The 17,330-nt window shown below is 41.7% G+C and overlaps 1 protein-coding gene across 1 annotated transcript in view; it reads right to left on the bottom strand.

The window, feature by feature from the left end:
* The window catches only part of AGAP2 (ArfGAP with GTPase domain, ankyrin repeat and PH domain 2), a 183,840-nt gene extending 174,473 nt beyond the window's left edge, over positions 1-9,367 (bottom strand). Inside the window, exon 1 of the mRNA XM_072134838.1 lies at positions 8,978-9,367. Coding sequence (XP_071990939.1) covers positions 8,978-9,188 — 211 coding nt within the window. The 5' untranslated portion in view covers positions 9,189-9,367. The remainder of the gene's footprint in view (positions 1-8,977) is intronic.
* Positions 9,368-17,330: the final 7,963 nt, after the last annotated feature.

Raw genomic sequence — 17,330 nt, 5'->3', positions numbered from 1 at the left:
TTCTGTTATCTTTTATATGTTATAGATAATTGTACAACATATTTCCACAGTCACATTCAGGCTATTGGACAAAAGTGCTGATGGTAATCTTTCAAAAACACAGCTTATGTAAAGTGAGTGCAACATCCATGCCAAAGTCTTTCCCTGTCCGCAGAGTGCGGATTAGGTGATGGTAATTTTCCTTTGAGTTTTGTGTCTTTGAACTGTGGCTTAGGTTGCTGCTGTTTTTGGGATTGATTGAGTCACACCCAGCTCTTTTGCAACCCAACCCTGTCCAGCAAAGGTTACTATATTGATGGCCCACTGGTCCACTCAGCTTCTGGGTTTGTCGACCAGTAACTCCTTTATATACGTACCCAGTTCCATCACTCCTTGCCGGTTCTACTTGTCTCCTCCTCCCCCTATCCCTGATTTCTGCAGTTTACCACCCTGTAATTCTGTGTATCTGACCTCTGCTACAATTAGTCAACCTCTTTCTAGTCATTTGGTTCTGTGCCTTCGCTACCATCTTGGTTTTGACAGGTCTGTCAAGGTCTGTTAATTAGGTTCCTAATAGCGGGTTTGCCCTTATCATGGTGGCTTATCTGTAGCCTGCAAGGACATCACAGAGTGAGTTTGCCACTGCTTACCCAGTCTGACAGCTTGCCCCAAGTCTGGTTGTGGTTGCGCTGTTTACTGAACAGGTGCGTGACAGTGGGTTACTGATCTAGACTGATCAGCCTTATGGATGCTATCAAAGGGTATTTTTGCCATTATAACATTGTTACAATATAACTAATCTTCAATAGTTAAGTGATTTGTTATGGAAGTAACAACATATGGAACAATAGGAGTGAGGGCCCTGCTCACACTAGCTTACATTCGATAAGGATTAAAAGGGTGACACAAGAGGTATAAGAGCTTCTATAATAGTCCAGCCATTCTATAAGAGAACAGTATAAAATAATTTAATAAATAAAAATTCTGCTGCTTGAACCATTCATCAGCCGCCATCTTATATACAAACTCCAAAGTCAGTGGGACTGCAGAGAACCATTTTCCGGATAACAAACAGGGGGAGTACCCAGAATTGGTTAATAAAGAGTTAAAGTTGCATGCAAGGACACAGTTATGGATGTTGGCGATTTGTCTGTGGAGAAGTCCTGGAGACGTGAGTGGGAAGTTCGAATTAAGGAAGAGAATAATCTAAGATCACTGGCAGATCGAAGAGGACAGGTTGGACGATAGAGTCAGATAAGAGAGAAGAGGTAGGGAGGTACAGCGTTGTGCAGAGCTTTGTGGGTGAGGGTGATAAATTTAAACTGTATTTGGAAGAAGAAGGGCAACCAAAGCAGTGATTGTCTAAGACTGGAGGAATTTGTTTAGCCTTTGGTCTGAAAAACAAGCCTGGCTGCTGCATTGAGCATGCATTCTAGAGGAGAGAGTTTAGTAAGTTTTTCAATTTGAAGAAAAGTTTCTAGAAATGTTTTTAGGTGCATCTGGCAAGACCAAGCAACAGATTGAATATATGATGCAAATGAGAGGTCGGAGTACAGCACAACTCTAAGCCAGAGGGCCTGCTGTCTCAGGATTATGATGACATCACAGACAGAAATGGAGAGATCAGGGTTAGGTCAGTTATTGGAAAGACTAGAAGTTCTGTTTTGGAAGGATTAAGTTTCAAGAAGAGAGAGGACATGATTTTAGAGACGGGCATTTGTCCAATGGGGGCAGTATAGAGGGAAAAGTAAAGTGGACGTAGGACTGAGCCCTGAGGAACTCCGACACTGAGAGGAAGAGGAGAAGAAGACACTGAATGTGCAGTATCCTTCAGGCCAATGGAGCTAAGCATCCTGAGGAGGAGCTGGTGGTCCACAGAAACAAGCTCTGCCAAGAGATACAGAAGAACATGAAGAGAATAGTGGCCTTTGGATTTAGCAGTGAGGAGACTTTATAAAGAACAGTTTCAGTGGAGTGCATAGAGCGGAAAGCAGATTGTAGGGGATCAAGGAGGGGGTTAGCTGAGAGATAGCGGGTAAGTCGACAATAGATCAGGCATTCCAGTTTGGAGATGAAAGGGAGATTAGAGACTGGTTGGTAGTTAGCAGCATTGGATGGGTCCAGGGATCTTTCTTTAGTAATGGGGTGACAACAGCATGCTTGAAAGAAGAGGGATAGACCTCAGGAGAGAGAGAGCGGTTGAAGATTTTAGTGATGTGAGAAATGACTGCTGGGGGGAGAGACTGTACGAGATGTGAGGGGATGGGGTCACTGTTGCAGGTAGTGGGTCAAGCAGAGAAGCAAAATGGTCGAAAAGCTGGTAGGGGGAGCCAGGAGGAGGGCTCAATGGAGAATGGACATAATATGCTCAGGATGTGGACTGCAAAATAAGAAAGATGAGAGAGGGTACAGGAGGAATGACCTGGAAGGTGCGCTGTGGGGAAAGGAGTATGTCTACCCCTCCTCCCTGCCTATTGTCAGGTCTGGGTGAGTGAGAGAATTGCAAGCCATTAAAGCACAGAACAGCAGCAGTGTTGTCCTGCTGGATCCATGTTTCAGTGATGGCCAGGAGTTCAAACGACTTTGAAAGAAACACATCATGAATGGATTCAAGTTTATTGCACATAGAGTGGGCATTCCAGAGGGCACATTTGAAAGGAGCTGTAGCAGGAGGAGAGATAGAAAAGGGGATGTACTGGATATTGATGAGGTTTGCAGGCTTTCTATGAGTAGTGGAATGTTTGGCACTGTAGGACCAGGGTTAGGAGAGATATAACCTGCCGCTTGTAGTTGGAGAATAGACAGAGAAAGGAGATGGTTAGAAAGGGACCTAGTAAACATGTCAATGATTACAATAGACACTGCCCAGGACATAATTTCTGGCAGGAATTAGACCTGCTCTGAGTTCATCCTGCCTTGATAAGTTTGCTGTTGGGGGTTTCTATTATATTTATACAAGTTTTTAGAAATCTGCAGTAGTTTTTAGAAATCTGTAAAAGAGGGTCTGGCTGTCAGAAGCTGGCAAAGAAATAGGTGGATTAGCAAAGGTCTCTTCTGGGCTTTGATGTCTCACAGGACACAAAGCTTTCTTTCCACATAAGTAAGTCCCATTACTATAAATGGTACATGATAGGAGGAACCTCATAACAAATTGTGCTTTGAGGTCCAGGACCTTCATAGTTTGCCTTTAATCTTACAGGGCTGATCTTAATGTTCCTATTAGCAGAACAGGTCCAGATATGCATGTCACTGTATGACCAGTGCTTCTAAGGCTGGGTTCACATCTCATTTTTAGTATATGCTCAGCGTATACATCTGGAAAGCACCCAACGTATAAGCTAAGGATATCCATTGACATATACAGGCAAACAGAGGCATAGTTGTTGCCTCTGTCTGCTTAGTATACAATGTGGCAAGCTAAGTCTTTCCATCCTGCTCCCTCCTGCTGACATAATACGCTGCACGAAGGCAAGAATAGTCTATGGGGAGTGAATGTAGTGTCCCCCAGCCTCTGCTGAGCAGATAAGTCACTCGGTCGGAGGAAGAAGGCTGCTGATGTCATATAAGGAAAGTGACGTCACTGGGGAAACGCTAACCACTAACATAGGCAGCAACCAATCACCAGCTGCCGCCAATGTTCACTGCTCCCCCTGCATACAGGGATATGTCTGTGCCATATATCCGCTCAACATGTCCTTACAACTTATAGCAAAAAATAACATGTGAACCCAGTCTAAGCAACATCATTGTTAAATTGGATTTGGTTGTTCAGAAGTTAAAAAAACATAGCTGCTTTCTTCCAAAAACAGCACCACATCTGACCATGGTTTGTCCTGGTAATGTATCTCAGCTGTGTAAGATCGGAGTTTAGTTGCAAAACCATATGATACCCATGGTTATGGGAGGAGTTGATTTTGGAAGAAAGCAACCAGGCTTTTTAACCACTAAAAAACCCCTTTAAGGCAAGAGTGAAGACATCTGTAAATAGCTGATTTTGGGCACAAAATCTGCAAACGCTATTAAAGGAAACATAAAACAGATGATAAAAGAGATTTTCTGATCAGTTACTGACAAATAGTGGAATGAAAAGTCTGACAGCTGGAAACATTTCATTATAGATCTGCAGAAATATCTCTCTACAAGATAATCTTTTAATGAGGCAATGCCTGCCCCAAGGTTAAATAAAATGCACATTCACCATCATCACTCAATACAGAGAAAGCTGGACTAATATTCCCCAATCCCTCAATCCGGGCAGATGCGCAGTCAGCATTTTGGGAAGTTCAAGTACACGGCTCTGATTTGAATAGAGGTCATTTTTATCAGCACAGAAACATAAGGCTCTTATTCATCAGCGGCAGTAAGGAAATCGGCAGCCGGAACTTCCAATCTATTGCACTAGCTTTAATATAACTCAGAACATGCATTTAATGTGTTTTCTGTGAAACAGATTTTATTTCAATTTTGTATTCTAGTTTTCAAGCATATCCACAGTAATAACATGGTAGTCATCACTTCCACATTCTGACCTTCAGGACACTTACCCATTGGGCTTATTTACACAAACTTGTTTCATCCATGAAACACAGACCACGAGGTGGCTGCTATTCAAGGCACAAACACTACTCCATGGATGGAATTTAAGGCATCACCCTTGGCCCTTGTTTACGGGACTGCAAATACTGAAAGGGTAAAATCTGGACGTCTGCATTAGGCCTTATACATGATGCAAAGAGTCCCTGCATCCACGTGGGACCTACTGGAAACATGGTTTTGGAATTGCAACATGCCCAATCCTTCTGATCTCAAGAAAGAGTAAAGCACTGTGTAATATGATGGCACTACATGAATAATTATATTTTTGTAGTAGTAGTAGAAGTAGCCTACGTCAGAGGTGTCTAGTATTGTCTAGTTGAGAACGCATGCACACCCCATTCAGATATGGAAAGTTAAGGCCACCCATAAGTCAAATAAAACATTGTAGATATAAATGGGGCCATTATTCTTTACTACATGTATTCCGACATGTAAGTCCACATGGTATGATCGGTTTGGGCCCCATAGAAGATCATAATGAATAGGTTGTGGCATGTATATGGAGCTTCTGTTCCGCAGTGGCATCTGGCAGCATCTCTGGAATCACACAGTCATTTATAACACAGGACAGGGCATACTGATACATAAGACGTAGAATGAAGAACCACAGCGGGACAGATCATTAAAAGGCTGGGTAACACGTTTACTACTTCTTCCCAATATCTTCACAATGTCTATTCATAACAGTCTCATAAAATATGCATTAGCTTTGTCATCATCCATTTCTTCTTAAAAAGATCACAAGAAAACAATCTTAATAGCAGCAGCCATATTACTTTCTGTGCATATTATGTGGTAATAATTCCCAGAGCAGAGCCGAACACTTTATCCTGCTCTTACGGCTTTATTATAAACTGCATAGAAAGGGAAAATAAAAAACATAATACGTGCCATTTCTATATCATGATATTCGTTACTTGTATGGCAATCCAACGGGCCAGCACCCAGTTCTGTAGAACTAAAAGTTACCTAACGCCACTCATTCCAAACAAACTAACATTAAAGAGAGATACTGACCAACCAGTCCTGAGTCCAGTGTGTGCTCTGTAATGTTTCATCCAGTGCCTGATGCCAGTGCTTACAACATTGCCCCCTTGCCAATCCTAATTGCCCAATTTGGGAGAAACATGGTTTGGCATGTTTCATTCTTTTGATCTTATTATTGACAAGCCAGCCTTTTCTGTGAGCAGTCTATTCCTTTCTGCTTATTGAGGACTCTTGCATCCCGTGTACTCAGGCCGTATGGTGGCCGATTCCAGGGGCTGCACACAGTGGGGCAGATTTACTTACCCGGTTCTGTTGTGATCCCGCGTTGCGTTGTCCGACAAGGATTCGGGTCTGCCCCGATTCACTAAGCTCGTGCGCCCGAGTTCCTGCATCCGTCGCTTCTTCGCCAGTGTCCGCCAGAGTTCACCTGCTTCTTCCCGGTGCTTGTAAGTTCGTGTCGCGACACATTTCTAAATGTTAAATCCCGTACGTTGTCTGACGGCCCACCTCACGATATCTGTCGCGTGCAAGCTGGCACTGATGCGCCAAAATACAATCCTGTGCAACAAAATCCCGGGGCAATTCGGCGCAAAACGGAAATCGTCGGGAAACCCAACGAAAATGCGCTCCGCGGACCCTTAGTAAATGAGCCCCAGTGTTGTGGATGGAGTCCCTGCATTATATAGAAATATACTGCAAGAACATCCCATCTGCCGGCTGAACAGCCGCACCGGAACTATTATAGTTAATACAGTTACAGTATGTCATTTCGCCCGTCAGACGGGATGTCCTTGCATTATATTTCTATATAACAAAGTTCAATGCACTTTGTGGAACCTTTTGGGATTGACCACCAAATGGCCCGTTTACACAGGCTGCACAAAAGCTTAGGGTTCTGCCAGAGCATTTCCACCTAGCTGATATCAACCGGAGGTGAAGCAACACTCCGTTCGGTTAAATGAAGATAATTTTATTCCACCCTAGTTATGCAACGTTTCCCCTTCTCCATAAAGGCATTATCAAGCATTTATGGAAAATATCTAGGGTGATATAAAAATATCTTCATTTAACAAAACGGAGTGCTGCTTCACCTTCGGTTGATATTGCATTTTGGGGTTTGTGTCGAACCCTGTGAGAAGACCTGCACCCGATTTTCTTACGCACATTTATCCTTTCTTTCCACCTAGCTGATGGTCGTCATGTACCACAAGAGTATGGCTGCCTTATCACTTATTGGTCAAACACTTTTGAAACAGTGAACCCTACTGTGTTAGGTTTTCTGGAGTTATTTAAAGGGGTTGTATCAAGTTTGCAAGTTATCCACTATCCGCAGGATAACAGGCTGATCTGTGAGGGTCCGACTATTTGTCACTGATTATGAGAGGGGGCCCCCAGAATCCTGGTAAGTGGGGTTCATCCTGCTGCTACATTCAATAGAATGGGAGTGTTGTAAATTGCCAACCAAGGCAGTCAACTATCTATAGACAATGAATGAGAGTGCCAAACACTGTTGTCAGGAATTTCCTATACTACTCCTATACTACTGAATCAAGAAGCAGGACCCATTATTGAGAGCGTGAATGTGTGATAATGGAGGTCTTGTTCTTGTGATCATTGGGGGCCCCAACAATTGGACCCTCACCAAATAGCATAATAACAATAACTTGAAAACCTGATTCAACCTTTACTGTTGCAATGTACTAATTCCCTGGTTTTCAAAACCTCTGCTTGTTGTCTATTAACAGCCCATTAGAGATAGAGAACAGCTCTTGGAGCTATATCTTGTTACAGGCCCTACAGCTGTGTCCATGACCCAACCAGAGCAGATTGTATTCCATTACAAGTCAACAATGCATGTTCCTATTGAATGACAGCAAACAAGGGCGATGAAACCATAAAGGCTTGAAACAGAAGATAAAGCTAGGAATTATAGAACCTTCTATGATAAAAAATTTAGATTTGCTGAAATATTTGTGCAATATCCGTGTAATTATGATAATAAATTAAATTCATATTTTCATTTTTTTAATGCTTTTTGCTTAGAACAAGTTCAGGAAAAAATAGTACCGGTAATGTGATTTTGATACTGCTAACATCCTATGGTAAAATTTATCAGAGTTTGTACAGTGGTGTGAATTGAATTACGCAACAATATAGATCTTTGTTCTTTAGCTGGAAATTTTACCTGTTGGTACAAAATCTTTTGTCAGCGAAGCACCGCTATAATCCAATAGTCCAAAATAATCCAAAATGGTTTTGCAAGAATTTTACAACAAATTTGTTTTGCAAAATTGTACAACAAAATAAACACTTGAGCAATGATATAAAAAGTATGATAAATTGCAAAAAAAAACTGCTATCATGTCACATATTAGGAAAAGTTTACCTGTTCATGATGAGGCAGTTCTTACCCCTTACAGACCAGCACTTAGAATGTTACTGGAGTAGTATCTAAGAACCCCATCCATGTGCCACCACACTCCTTTACCATTGTCTGGGAGCCAATATGTAAGTGTAGACCATACATAGTTAATTTGTGGGGTTGCACTTGGACTTCACACCATTTACATTTTCAGTGCGGTGTAGACACAGGACATGTATCTGGAAGCAGTTGGCTTTGTGTCCCTGTAGCAACCAGAAGTATTTATTCGGCACAGTGACAATGCCCAGCCGAAATCTGGACACAAAGCCAACTGTTTCTGGCTATGTTCCCTTTGTTTACACGATCCCAAGCAGCTTCTTAGGTCCAGGTGTCACTACTATCCCACCATGGTCAACTATAGTGTTCAATTCCAAGGATAAACTAACCAAAGAAAATCTTGACCAACAGCTAAGAGATTTAAGCTAAGAGATTAAGAAATCAGTGGTCAACATGCACTGTTGGCAATGAGAGGACCCAAACCTTGAGGGGAGACCTGCTACCCGGACATATTTCCGGATTGGCTGCTAAATAGCCAATCCGGCAAATTGATGCTACTAGCTCCCAGCCATGGCTGTAATTGGCCAAGAGGACATCCCTGGCCAATCAAAGTCATCCTTAAGGTCTGGCAAGGGATGTCAATACACTGCGTTGGCTGTTCAGCAACCAATCAAGCAATATGTCCAATAGCACGGGGTGCACCTGAACCCGAACAGGTAGTTCAAGTCCACACATCTCTACTCTTAATAAGTCCCATTCTAAGAATTAAAGGACAAACTTCAACAAATGCTATAGATGTGGAACAGATGCATTTTCTTTTGTCACAAGTTAAGTCCCTTTAAAGTAATACATAGATACGTACATAAACCTTTTCATCATTCTTCATGTCAATAAAACATTTAAGCAAAACCAGACATTATGACTTTTGTGTGTGCACTGCCGGTCTGCTTTCTACCTGCTGGTCCTCAAATAGCAGAGATGAAGCGGGCTCCTTACCTTTGAGGCTGGTCAGAGACACCATCAAGTTGGCTTTCAGCTGCTGATCACTCACATTTTCAACCAGTTTTTGGAGTCTGTTGAGCTGAGCTTTAGCTATATTATGTCTTTTTACCTCTCCACGAATTGCCACTGAGTTCTGGTGCTTTGGAGTACTTGTCCTGAAACTCCCATGTGTCCCATCTCTGTTTCTTCCAAGCTCTCCACTCATCCCCTGTTATGTTCCTACTACATGCGCACATGAATAACACCTTTGGAGGTAAGTCACTTGGAGAAGGTATCCATCTGTCTCGCTAGAGTTCTTTCTGCATTAGAGACACAGTGTTTGTGAGTTTAGTGCTGTCAGTGCTCTTCTCACTGTGTCAGGCGATGCATCTCCGTTCACGTGTGCACTTCCTGGACTGACAGGAAAGTTTCAGATGTGCTTCTATGCTGACATTGTCCCTCCCAGACATTACACTCACAAACATGAAACATTGGGTTTACTCTCTCTGTTAGCTGCCCTCAAGGCCTGGAGGGAAGTTTTAAAGAGATCCAGGTTTAGTTCTTTTTTTTTCTTCTTAAAGATACTAGGTATGAAAGAAAGCGTAAGAAGAGAGGAAGCTGTAACGTAAATTATCCGAAACTGAGCTGCAAGATAGCATGCAGGAAGTAGATAACCACTAACCCAAACTAGCAACGAATCCCATTGTACAATGAGGTCTGATACCACATCATCTCTTGTTACATTTTTACACAAGGCCTAGACAGCAGATTTTAATGTTCTTGATAATGTGGACTCTTAACTATAAAAGGAACTTAAGAAATAGATTCAAAACCCCATTTTTATAAAATGACAAAAACAAGGTAGAACTCATCTTTGTAAAAGGTTATTTTTTTTGCACCAACAGGTACATGCACGTACAGCAGCAGAAGAATAGACACTGTGAGCAGACCCCGACGCCTTCAGGGCCCCTCTGTCTTTTGGTTAACCACAGACATAAGAGATAATTGCACAATGATGTCATCAAATTAGAAAGAATTATCAAGCTATAAAAATCAATACTTCATTGTTATTATGGTGTAGTGAATATACTGACCATAGAAGATGATGTCATCAGTGATGAGGGGGTAGAACCAAATGGAAGTTTGGCACATGGCTTTGGCATTGACTTTGGGAACTTTAACCTACAAGATTGCTGTGTTTTAAGACCAGCAGGGTTTAACTAATAGAAATTTCAGGTAATTACTTAAGGTGAACCTGTCTGAATGCAATTTGTGGCCATATAACAGCCCTTAAATCACGGCCCTATGGTACCTGATCATGACACTGTATCAAACTGCACCGTGATTGAGTCGTGCAGCCGCGTCACATAATATTGCATGTGTCCAATTTTTAGCCTGATCAGTGGCGAGGCCAGTCTTCTCACTCCCTCTTCTCCACCCGGCCAGGGTTACAGTGCCGTGATTCACTACGATCATGCTCCCGATATCCTGCATGTGTTGCTTCCCCGCTCAGGTCTGCCCGAGTTCACCTGCTTCTTCCTGGTGCATGTAAGTGCTTCATCTTGCAACACAATTTGAAAGTTAAATCGCGGAATCAGTCCGAATTAGTCGGAACCTCTGATGGCACCCCATTTCTGTTGCATGAAAGCCAGTGCAGCTGCACCAAAATCTGATCGCTTGTGCCACAATCCCCTGTCACAGCAACACAAGACCCGAGTAAGTGCGATCCGCGGACCCTTAGTTTATAAGCCCTAATGTAGCCAATGTAGCCTAAATCTAGCCAGTACACATAGCACCATAGGGGATGGTGACAATCGCGGTGTGTGTCTTGGGGATAGCAGGACTTTCATTATTTTACACTTTTAAAACCCACAGTTTTTCATACAGATTATTTTATGTGACACCATAGTGATGCCAAATAATCACAGCCAGATGGAGCATGCAAAGGTCGATAGACAAATGTCAAGTGATGCCAGCGGTATAATACAGTGAAAACAATCTGCACACAACTGAATTAAATGCGATTCTTTATAAAGGCTATTAACAGACCTCAACCGTTGAATTGTAGAGCATGTCCTAGTCACAACCATTTTCATGGATCATTCATTGACTATAGTTTATGAAGAGCCATAAAAAGAGGCTGATGCAAATCGACCATGGAAAACATACGTTAAAGGGGTATTTTGGCAAATTAATGTAATTTTTTTATATTATGAATAATTATACACTGTTCCAGTATACTTTCTGTATCAATTCCACACTGTTTTCTAGATCTCTGCTTGCTGTCATGCTATAGAAAGCTTCTCTGTTTCCTTCCAGTAGACAGAAATCTAACTATGGTCAAACAGGTCTAAAGCTCGTTAGTATCATAGAGTAATCGGAGCTGTGGGCTATAACGAGCCATGCACCTGTGTGACCATGGACAGGTTTCTGTTCACTGAAAATGGACAATGAAACTTCCTATAGAATAACAGCAAGCAGTGATTTTGAAAACCTTGAGGAATTGATACAGAAAATACATTGGCGCATTTGGATTGCCCCATGTTTTTGTCGCATGCAATCGGATATTTGGCGCATCGGAGCCGGCTTTCACGCAACAGAAATGGGGGGGGGGCATGGCCATCGGACAACCCGACGGATTCTGAAAAACCGCGGAATTTAAAAAAAGGTTTGTGTCGCAAGATCAAGCACTCACATGCACCGGGAAGAAGAAGGTGAACTCGGCGCATCAGCGACACCTGCTGGATATCGGGCGCACGACCTTTGTGAATCCCGGCAGACCCGAATCCTCGTCGGACAACGCGCCTTGGGATCGCGACTCCCATGGTGTACTGAACACTGATGATTTTGTTGAATCAGATCCCATACTGCACAGGTAGGTAGATAAATAAAGCAGGTTCTTTCATTTAGGCCTAACTGTAGTTATTACATCCATTGTAGCTGCCTTAGGGCCCAGGGGACTAAAGGAATTGCTCCTATGCTGATATTTTGCATTGATCTCCACCTCCCGTCGCTTATATTTAAAATAGTATTAGTGTTATATTATCTATGTTGTATTCTGTAATATAACATTAGTATTATATTATTGAATATACTATCTGTGTTAAAGTATTTAATATCATTTTTGTGTTATATTATCGACTTTGGTATCCAGACACAGTGAGAGATTTATCAGAAGTGTCTGAGAGCAGAACTGTTCTAGGTGCCCATGCCCATGAAAGCTTAGCTTTCATCTTATAAACAGCTGTGGGAAATCAAAGCTGAGCTGTGATTGGTTGCCATGGGTAACTAGAACAACCCTGCTCTGAGACAATCTTGATAAACCTCCCCCAGTGACTGTTGTAATCTTCTTATATTTTTTTATCCATGTTTTAAAATTATGCTAATGAGTCTGTAGGGCTCCCTTGCTGCTGTGGCTTTACCGGCTGTTTCACTGTCTCGCCCACCCTCCTCCCAATGTGTGCTGAAACTTCCTCTACTACTGCTGAGATATTACAGCAGGAAGAGGAAGGGGGAAGTGCTGAGGGAGTAGAAGGGGAGGGTGAAATAGTCTAACAGCCTGTGAATCTGCACACAGGGGGGCTTTTGTAACACCCCTGAATTTTTCTGGCTCATTAGCTTAATTTAAAAAGTTAGAAGGAAGGAGGTGATGGATAACAAATATAATAACATTACCAGTTACGATGCTTGGATCTATGGCCCCTTTCACACTTGCGTTTTTCACGCGCGTTTTCTTCGTGTGCTTTTGGCGCGCGGAACTTGCATTGCACTCTGACCCATTGTAACCAATGGGTCTTTTCAGACTTGCATTCTTTTTCACGCACACACGCGCGTTTTTTTTAACGCGCGTTTAAATCTCGACATGCTCTACATTTGCAAGTCACACGTGTGAAAAACGCACCATACAAGTCTATGGAGACGCATCAAAAATGCATTGCACTCTGAGACACTTGCAAGTGCAATGCGTTTTTCACGCATCAATTGCCATAGAAAAGATAGAGCTCAGTCCTTAGTCCATTAGTCCGCAGAAAATGCGCGTGAAAAACGCATTGAAATTGCATCAAAAACGCACGTGAAAAACTGAGACACTGAACAAACTCTGACTGAAAACTGATTGCACTCTGATGCAAAATGTGCGTTTTTCACTGACCAAACCCTGATCGCACCCTGATCAAACTCTGACGTGAAATGAAACGCGAGTGTGGAAGGGGCCTATGAGTACGTGATTTATTAAACTTGATTTGTGATGGTAGATTTCCTTTTAAAGGCTTGGCCACTAATACAGAAGTATACCAAGTTATAGAATCACCCATAACATGGCAAGGACATCTGCATGTCCCTTCAACCACTGTTTGCTCTTTGGTCTTTGGGAATGAGGACGGATGAGGACACAGCCCCCTTCACCCTCCGGAATATAGAATATCTTGCTGCCCAAGGGTTATGTGACCCCAAGGTTTACCTGGGTACTGTGTTATGGGTAACCCTATTTGTCTCTTATACTTGTCTTGGTGAACTTTTCTATTAGTTGCCAAGCCCTTTAATAAAATATCTTTGTTTTGAATATAGTATTTGTGGTATTTTATTGAATATAGTAATATTTTTATGTTAGTAAATATAGTAAAGAAGTAGAGTGTTATATTATTGAATATATTAATTGTGTTATAGTATTTAATATAGTATTAGAGTCATTATATAGAATATTGTATAGCAGTTTTAGTAGTGAGTGTTATTTTTGCTACAAAAGATGATTGTTAACATTTCACAAACATAGACCAGGCATCTAAGCCCCATGTTATTATCCTTTTTTTAGAGTAATTGTCCCTTTTGAAGAGACTTTTGTGCTAAACATAGTTCCAATGAGAATACCACACAGAGACAAATGGAAATAAGGCTTTTATATTCGCTTAAAGTTACAAAGGAGCAAAAATAGTGTCATGTGGGCGGATAGAAATGCTCTGGCTTCTGTCACGGCAGATCTGCGCAGGTGTCCTGAGGTGAGGGAAGCTTACAGCGAGAAGTCTCTGCACAGCAATAAATAGAGTGATTGTTCCAAGTAGCCGCACAATGCAGTGTGACAGGTGCTCCCCGCCTTACCCAGACACAAGCCTAGTAGCCGAGCAGGTTTACACAGCAGCTCCACCCCAATCTCCATGTGACGTCAACTGTCTGCCAAATTATTACAGCGCCTCCAGCACGTCACACGCCTGAAGTGACTCTTTCTTGCTTATAATCTTTGTAGTATTTTTGTACATCACCCAGTACTATGTGAGGAATAATTATTTTCCATATATTTCTTAATATCATGTGTAATGTACATACATATTTGCATTCGCTTTTCTAGACCAATATGTATTTTTATGAAAACCTATCCACATATACTGTACTGTATTTTCTACCTGCCCTTATTACACAGGGTTTCAGGGGGCCCAAAATATTTGTGTCCACATTGTAAGGTACAGAGAGACTTGTGCGCATCCCTATGCCTGTCGGGCCAATTGTACGTAACCCTTTCCATCAATTTCTCCAGCTACTAAGTTATGGAATGTCCACATGGAATTCGACACAAAGGGGCACATTTACTAAGGGCTTTGCGCCTGTATCCCGTAAGACTTTGCACGTTCTTTTAGGTGTAAACGGTTTGCTAAGGTATTTAAGAAGTGTCCACACCATTATTGTGTTGTAGCGACCTTTTTGTTGTGCGGCTGTGCTTAAAATGCAAAGTATGTTGCATGCCCTATGTTAAAGATGCACCACAAAAAAGTTGGTAAACTCTGTCGGGCGAGTGCGGGGAAGCGCCAGATTCATGATTTCTGGCGCATGTTCTTAAAGGGTTATTCTCATCTGGGCATTCACATTCTGCCATACATAAAGATTTCTTCAATTAGATGTTATTAAAAATTTTTTTTACCTGTGTGAAGATAATTTCCCATAAATGTAGTAATATGGTCCCTTAGAAACAAGACCTGTCCTTGGATACGACCACCTCTGCTGGAGTGATTGCACAAAGAAACAAAAGGTCTTTGTATGTAAAATGTCCGGGAGTTACTGCATGACCTGGATTGCTGGAGCCAGGTGGTCAGGCAGAGCTCAATAGTGCATATCCGAACACCGCTGCTAAAATCTGAAGTGGTCGTATCCGAGGAAGCTATCTTGTTTCTAAGGGACAACATGGCTACATTTAAAAGAATTTATCTTCACACAGGAACATTTTTTTAATAACATCCAATTGAAGAAATGTTCACATATGGTATTGAATTAAATTAAATGTGAATGCCCAGATGGGAATACCCCTTTAATGAAATTTCTAGTATGTAGAGGTTGCACTAGATTTTTTTTCCAGAAGAGTAAGACTACCACTTTTACTATTTTTGAGTAGTATTCTTAGCTGAGGAGGAGTATGAAATTTTACATCATACGAAAAATAACTAAAGAATTAATACAATAGGCATATAAAATGCAAGAAAATCATCAGTGTCTCTGTTTTATGGCCTTAAATAGCCAACATAGACAATTGTAATAGTCTTGAATTATACATTAAACAAGAGGGAAAAACCTGTGTCATCTGACGGCCGTAGTGTAATTATCAAAAGGGTAAATTTTGTAACCAACAAAAAATTATAAATATCACAGAATCCAGACCACACCATAGTTTATTGCTGGGTTGAATACAGTTTGACACTTATATGCAGGGGTGTAACTATGAAAGGCAAGACACCTAGCAGACTTCTGAAAGTCCCCCAACTGCATAAAAACGTACATATTTGCACAACGTATGTACATCACATATATGTTATATACATATTACACTGTATAATGTGTAGCATAATATGTATATAATGGTGCACATCTTCCATTTTTAGTGTCAGGTCGGCTGACAGGGCCCCCTGACACTGTGGGCCCCATAGTAGTTAAGCCCCTGCTTATATATGTTAATGCAACCACTGAGAGTCACTGAGAAGTCCATCTGTTTCTTTGGTAATTTAGCATTCTCACTTTCAACTTCTTCAGCCTTAATACATAATAGCAATAAAAGTAGAATGCGCTTAGTCTCTTTTTAGTACTCATCTTAGTCCGTTCTGTTTAGCATTTCAGTCGTTCACCATTCCAGACACGTTTGTAGGTCTAAACAGGATGGACTGAGATGAGTACTAAAAATTCACTTATTACATTCTACTTTTATTGCTATTATTTATTATGGCAGAAGAAGTTGAAATAAATAAATGCAAGAAATATTGGCTAAAAGCATATCTTTTTCACTTATGGAATGATGATTGTGGAGGTTATGAGGTTGCCTTGTTTTTTACCCTGATTGGTCGTTCACCATATATGTTATAGCAGTATCTGTGTATTACATTGAGGCTGTAAAACATAAGGCATTATTAATTGTGGGGAGGGGCACAGCAACGGAGCATGATGTTTATTATAATAGACATGGACTTGTAGAACAAGTGAACTGGATGCAGAGCTGTTCTATATGGCAATTATGTGTATCACCAAAATATAAAGAAGATTCTAAAGATCATTCTACTTCAAAGAAGCAGTGACATTTAAAAACTCCATTAACTAAGAAGCACACCCATGACAGTAAGTTAGCTTTAGAACAGGTGCTCCGTGTCACTTGATATGGAAAGTATGTGTCACCTATACCTTGAGGCATCTGCCTCAGCCCACCACAATGTAGGGGGACAGACTTGCCAGTTGGGGTTGTGTGGGAATGATCTTTTGCAATTGTAAGCTTATAATAATCTGATTTCCACAGGAGTTACTAACAACCACTATGCTGGAGGAACTGCGGGGGTAATGGAACAATACTCCATATCTTATGGTCATGCCCAATAATAAAACCATTATGGGGAAAAGTGTTTCAGATACTTTCTGATGCTCTAAACCAAAACATAGCACCCTCGCCAGCCATGGCGCTACAACTATTATGGGTAGAAAATAGAGATGAGCGAACATACTCGTCCGAGCTTGATGCTCGTTCGAGCATTAGCGTACTCGAAACTGCTCGTTTCTTCGCCCGCTCGAGAAAATGGCAGCTCCCGCCGTTTTGCTTTTTGGCGGCCAGAAACAGAGCCAATACAAGCCAGGAGACTCTGCACTCCACCCAGCATGACGTGGTACCCTTACACGTCGATAGCAGTGGTTGGCTGGCCAGATCAGGTGACCCTGGAATAGACTAGCCCCTGCCTGCGTTGCTCGGATCATTCTGTGTCTGGATGCCGCTAGGGAGAGAGCTGCTGCTGGTCAGGGAAAGCGTTAGGCTGTTCTATTAGAATAGTGTTAGGCAGGAGTGATTCTACAAGAACCCAACAGCCCTTCTTAGGGCTACAATAACGTTATACTTTTTTTTTTTTTTATTTGCAGC

This window comes from Engystomops pustulosus, chromosome 2 (genome assembly GCF_040894005.1).
Source record: "Engystomops pustulosus chromosome 2, aEngPut4.maternal, whole genome shotgun sequence".
Classification (NCBI taxonomy): Eukaryota; Metazoa; Chordata; class Amphibia; order Anura; family Leptodactylidae; genus Engystomops; species Engystomops pustulosus.
The sequence above is the reverse complement of the archived record's forward strand: the minus strand, read 5'-3'. Positions and strand labels throughout refer to the sequence as shown.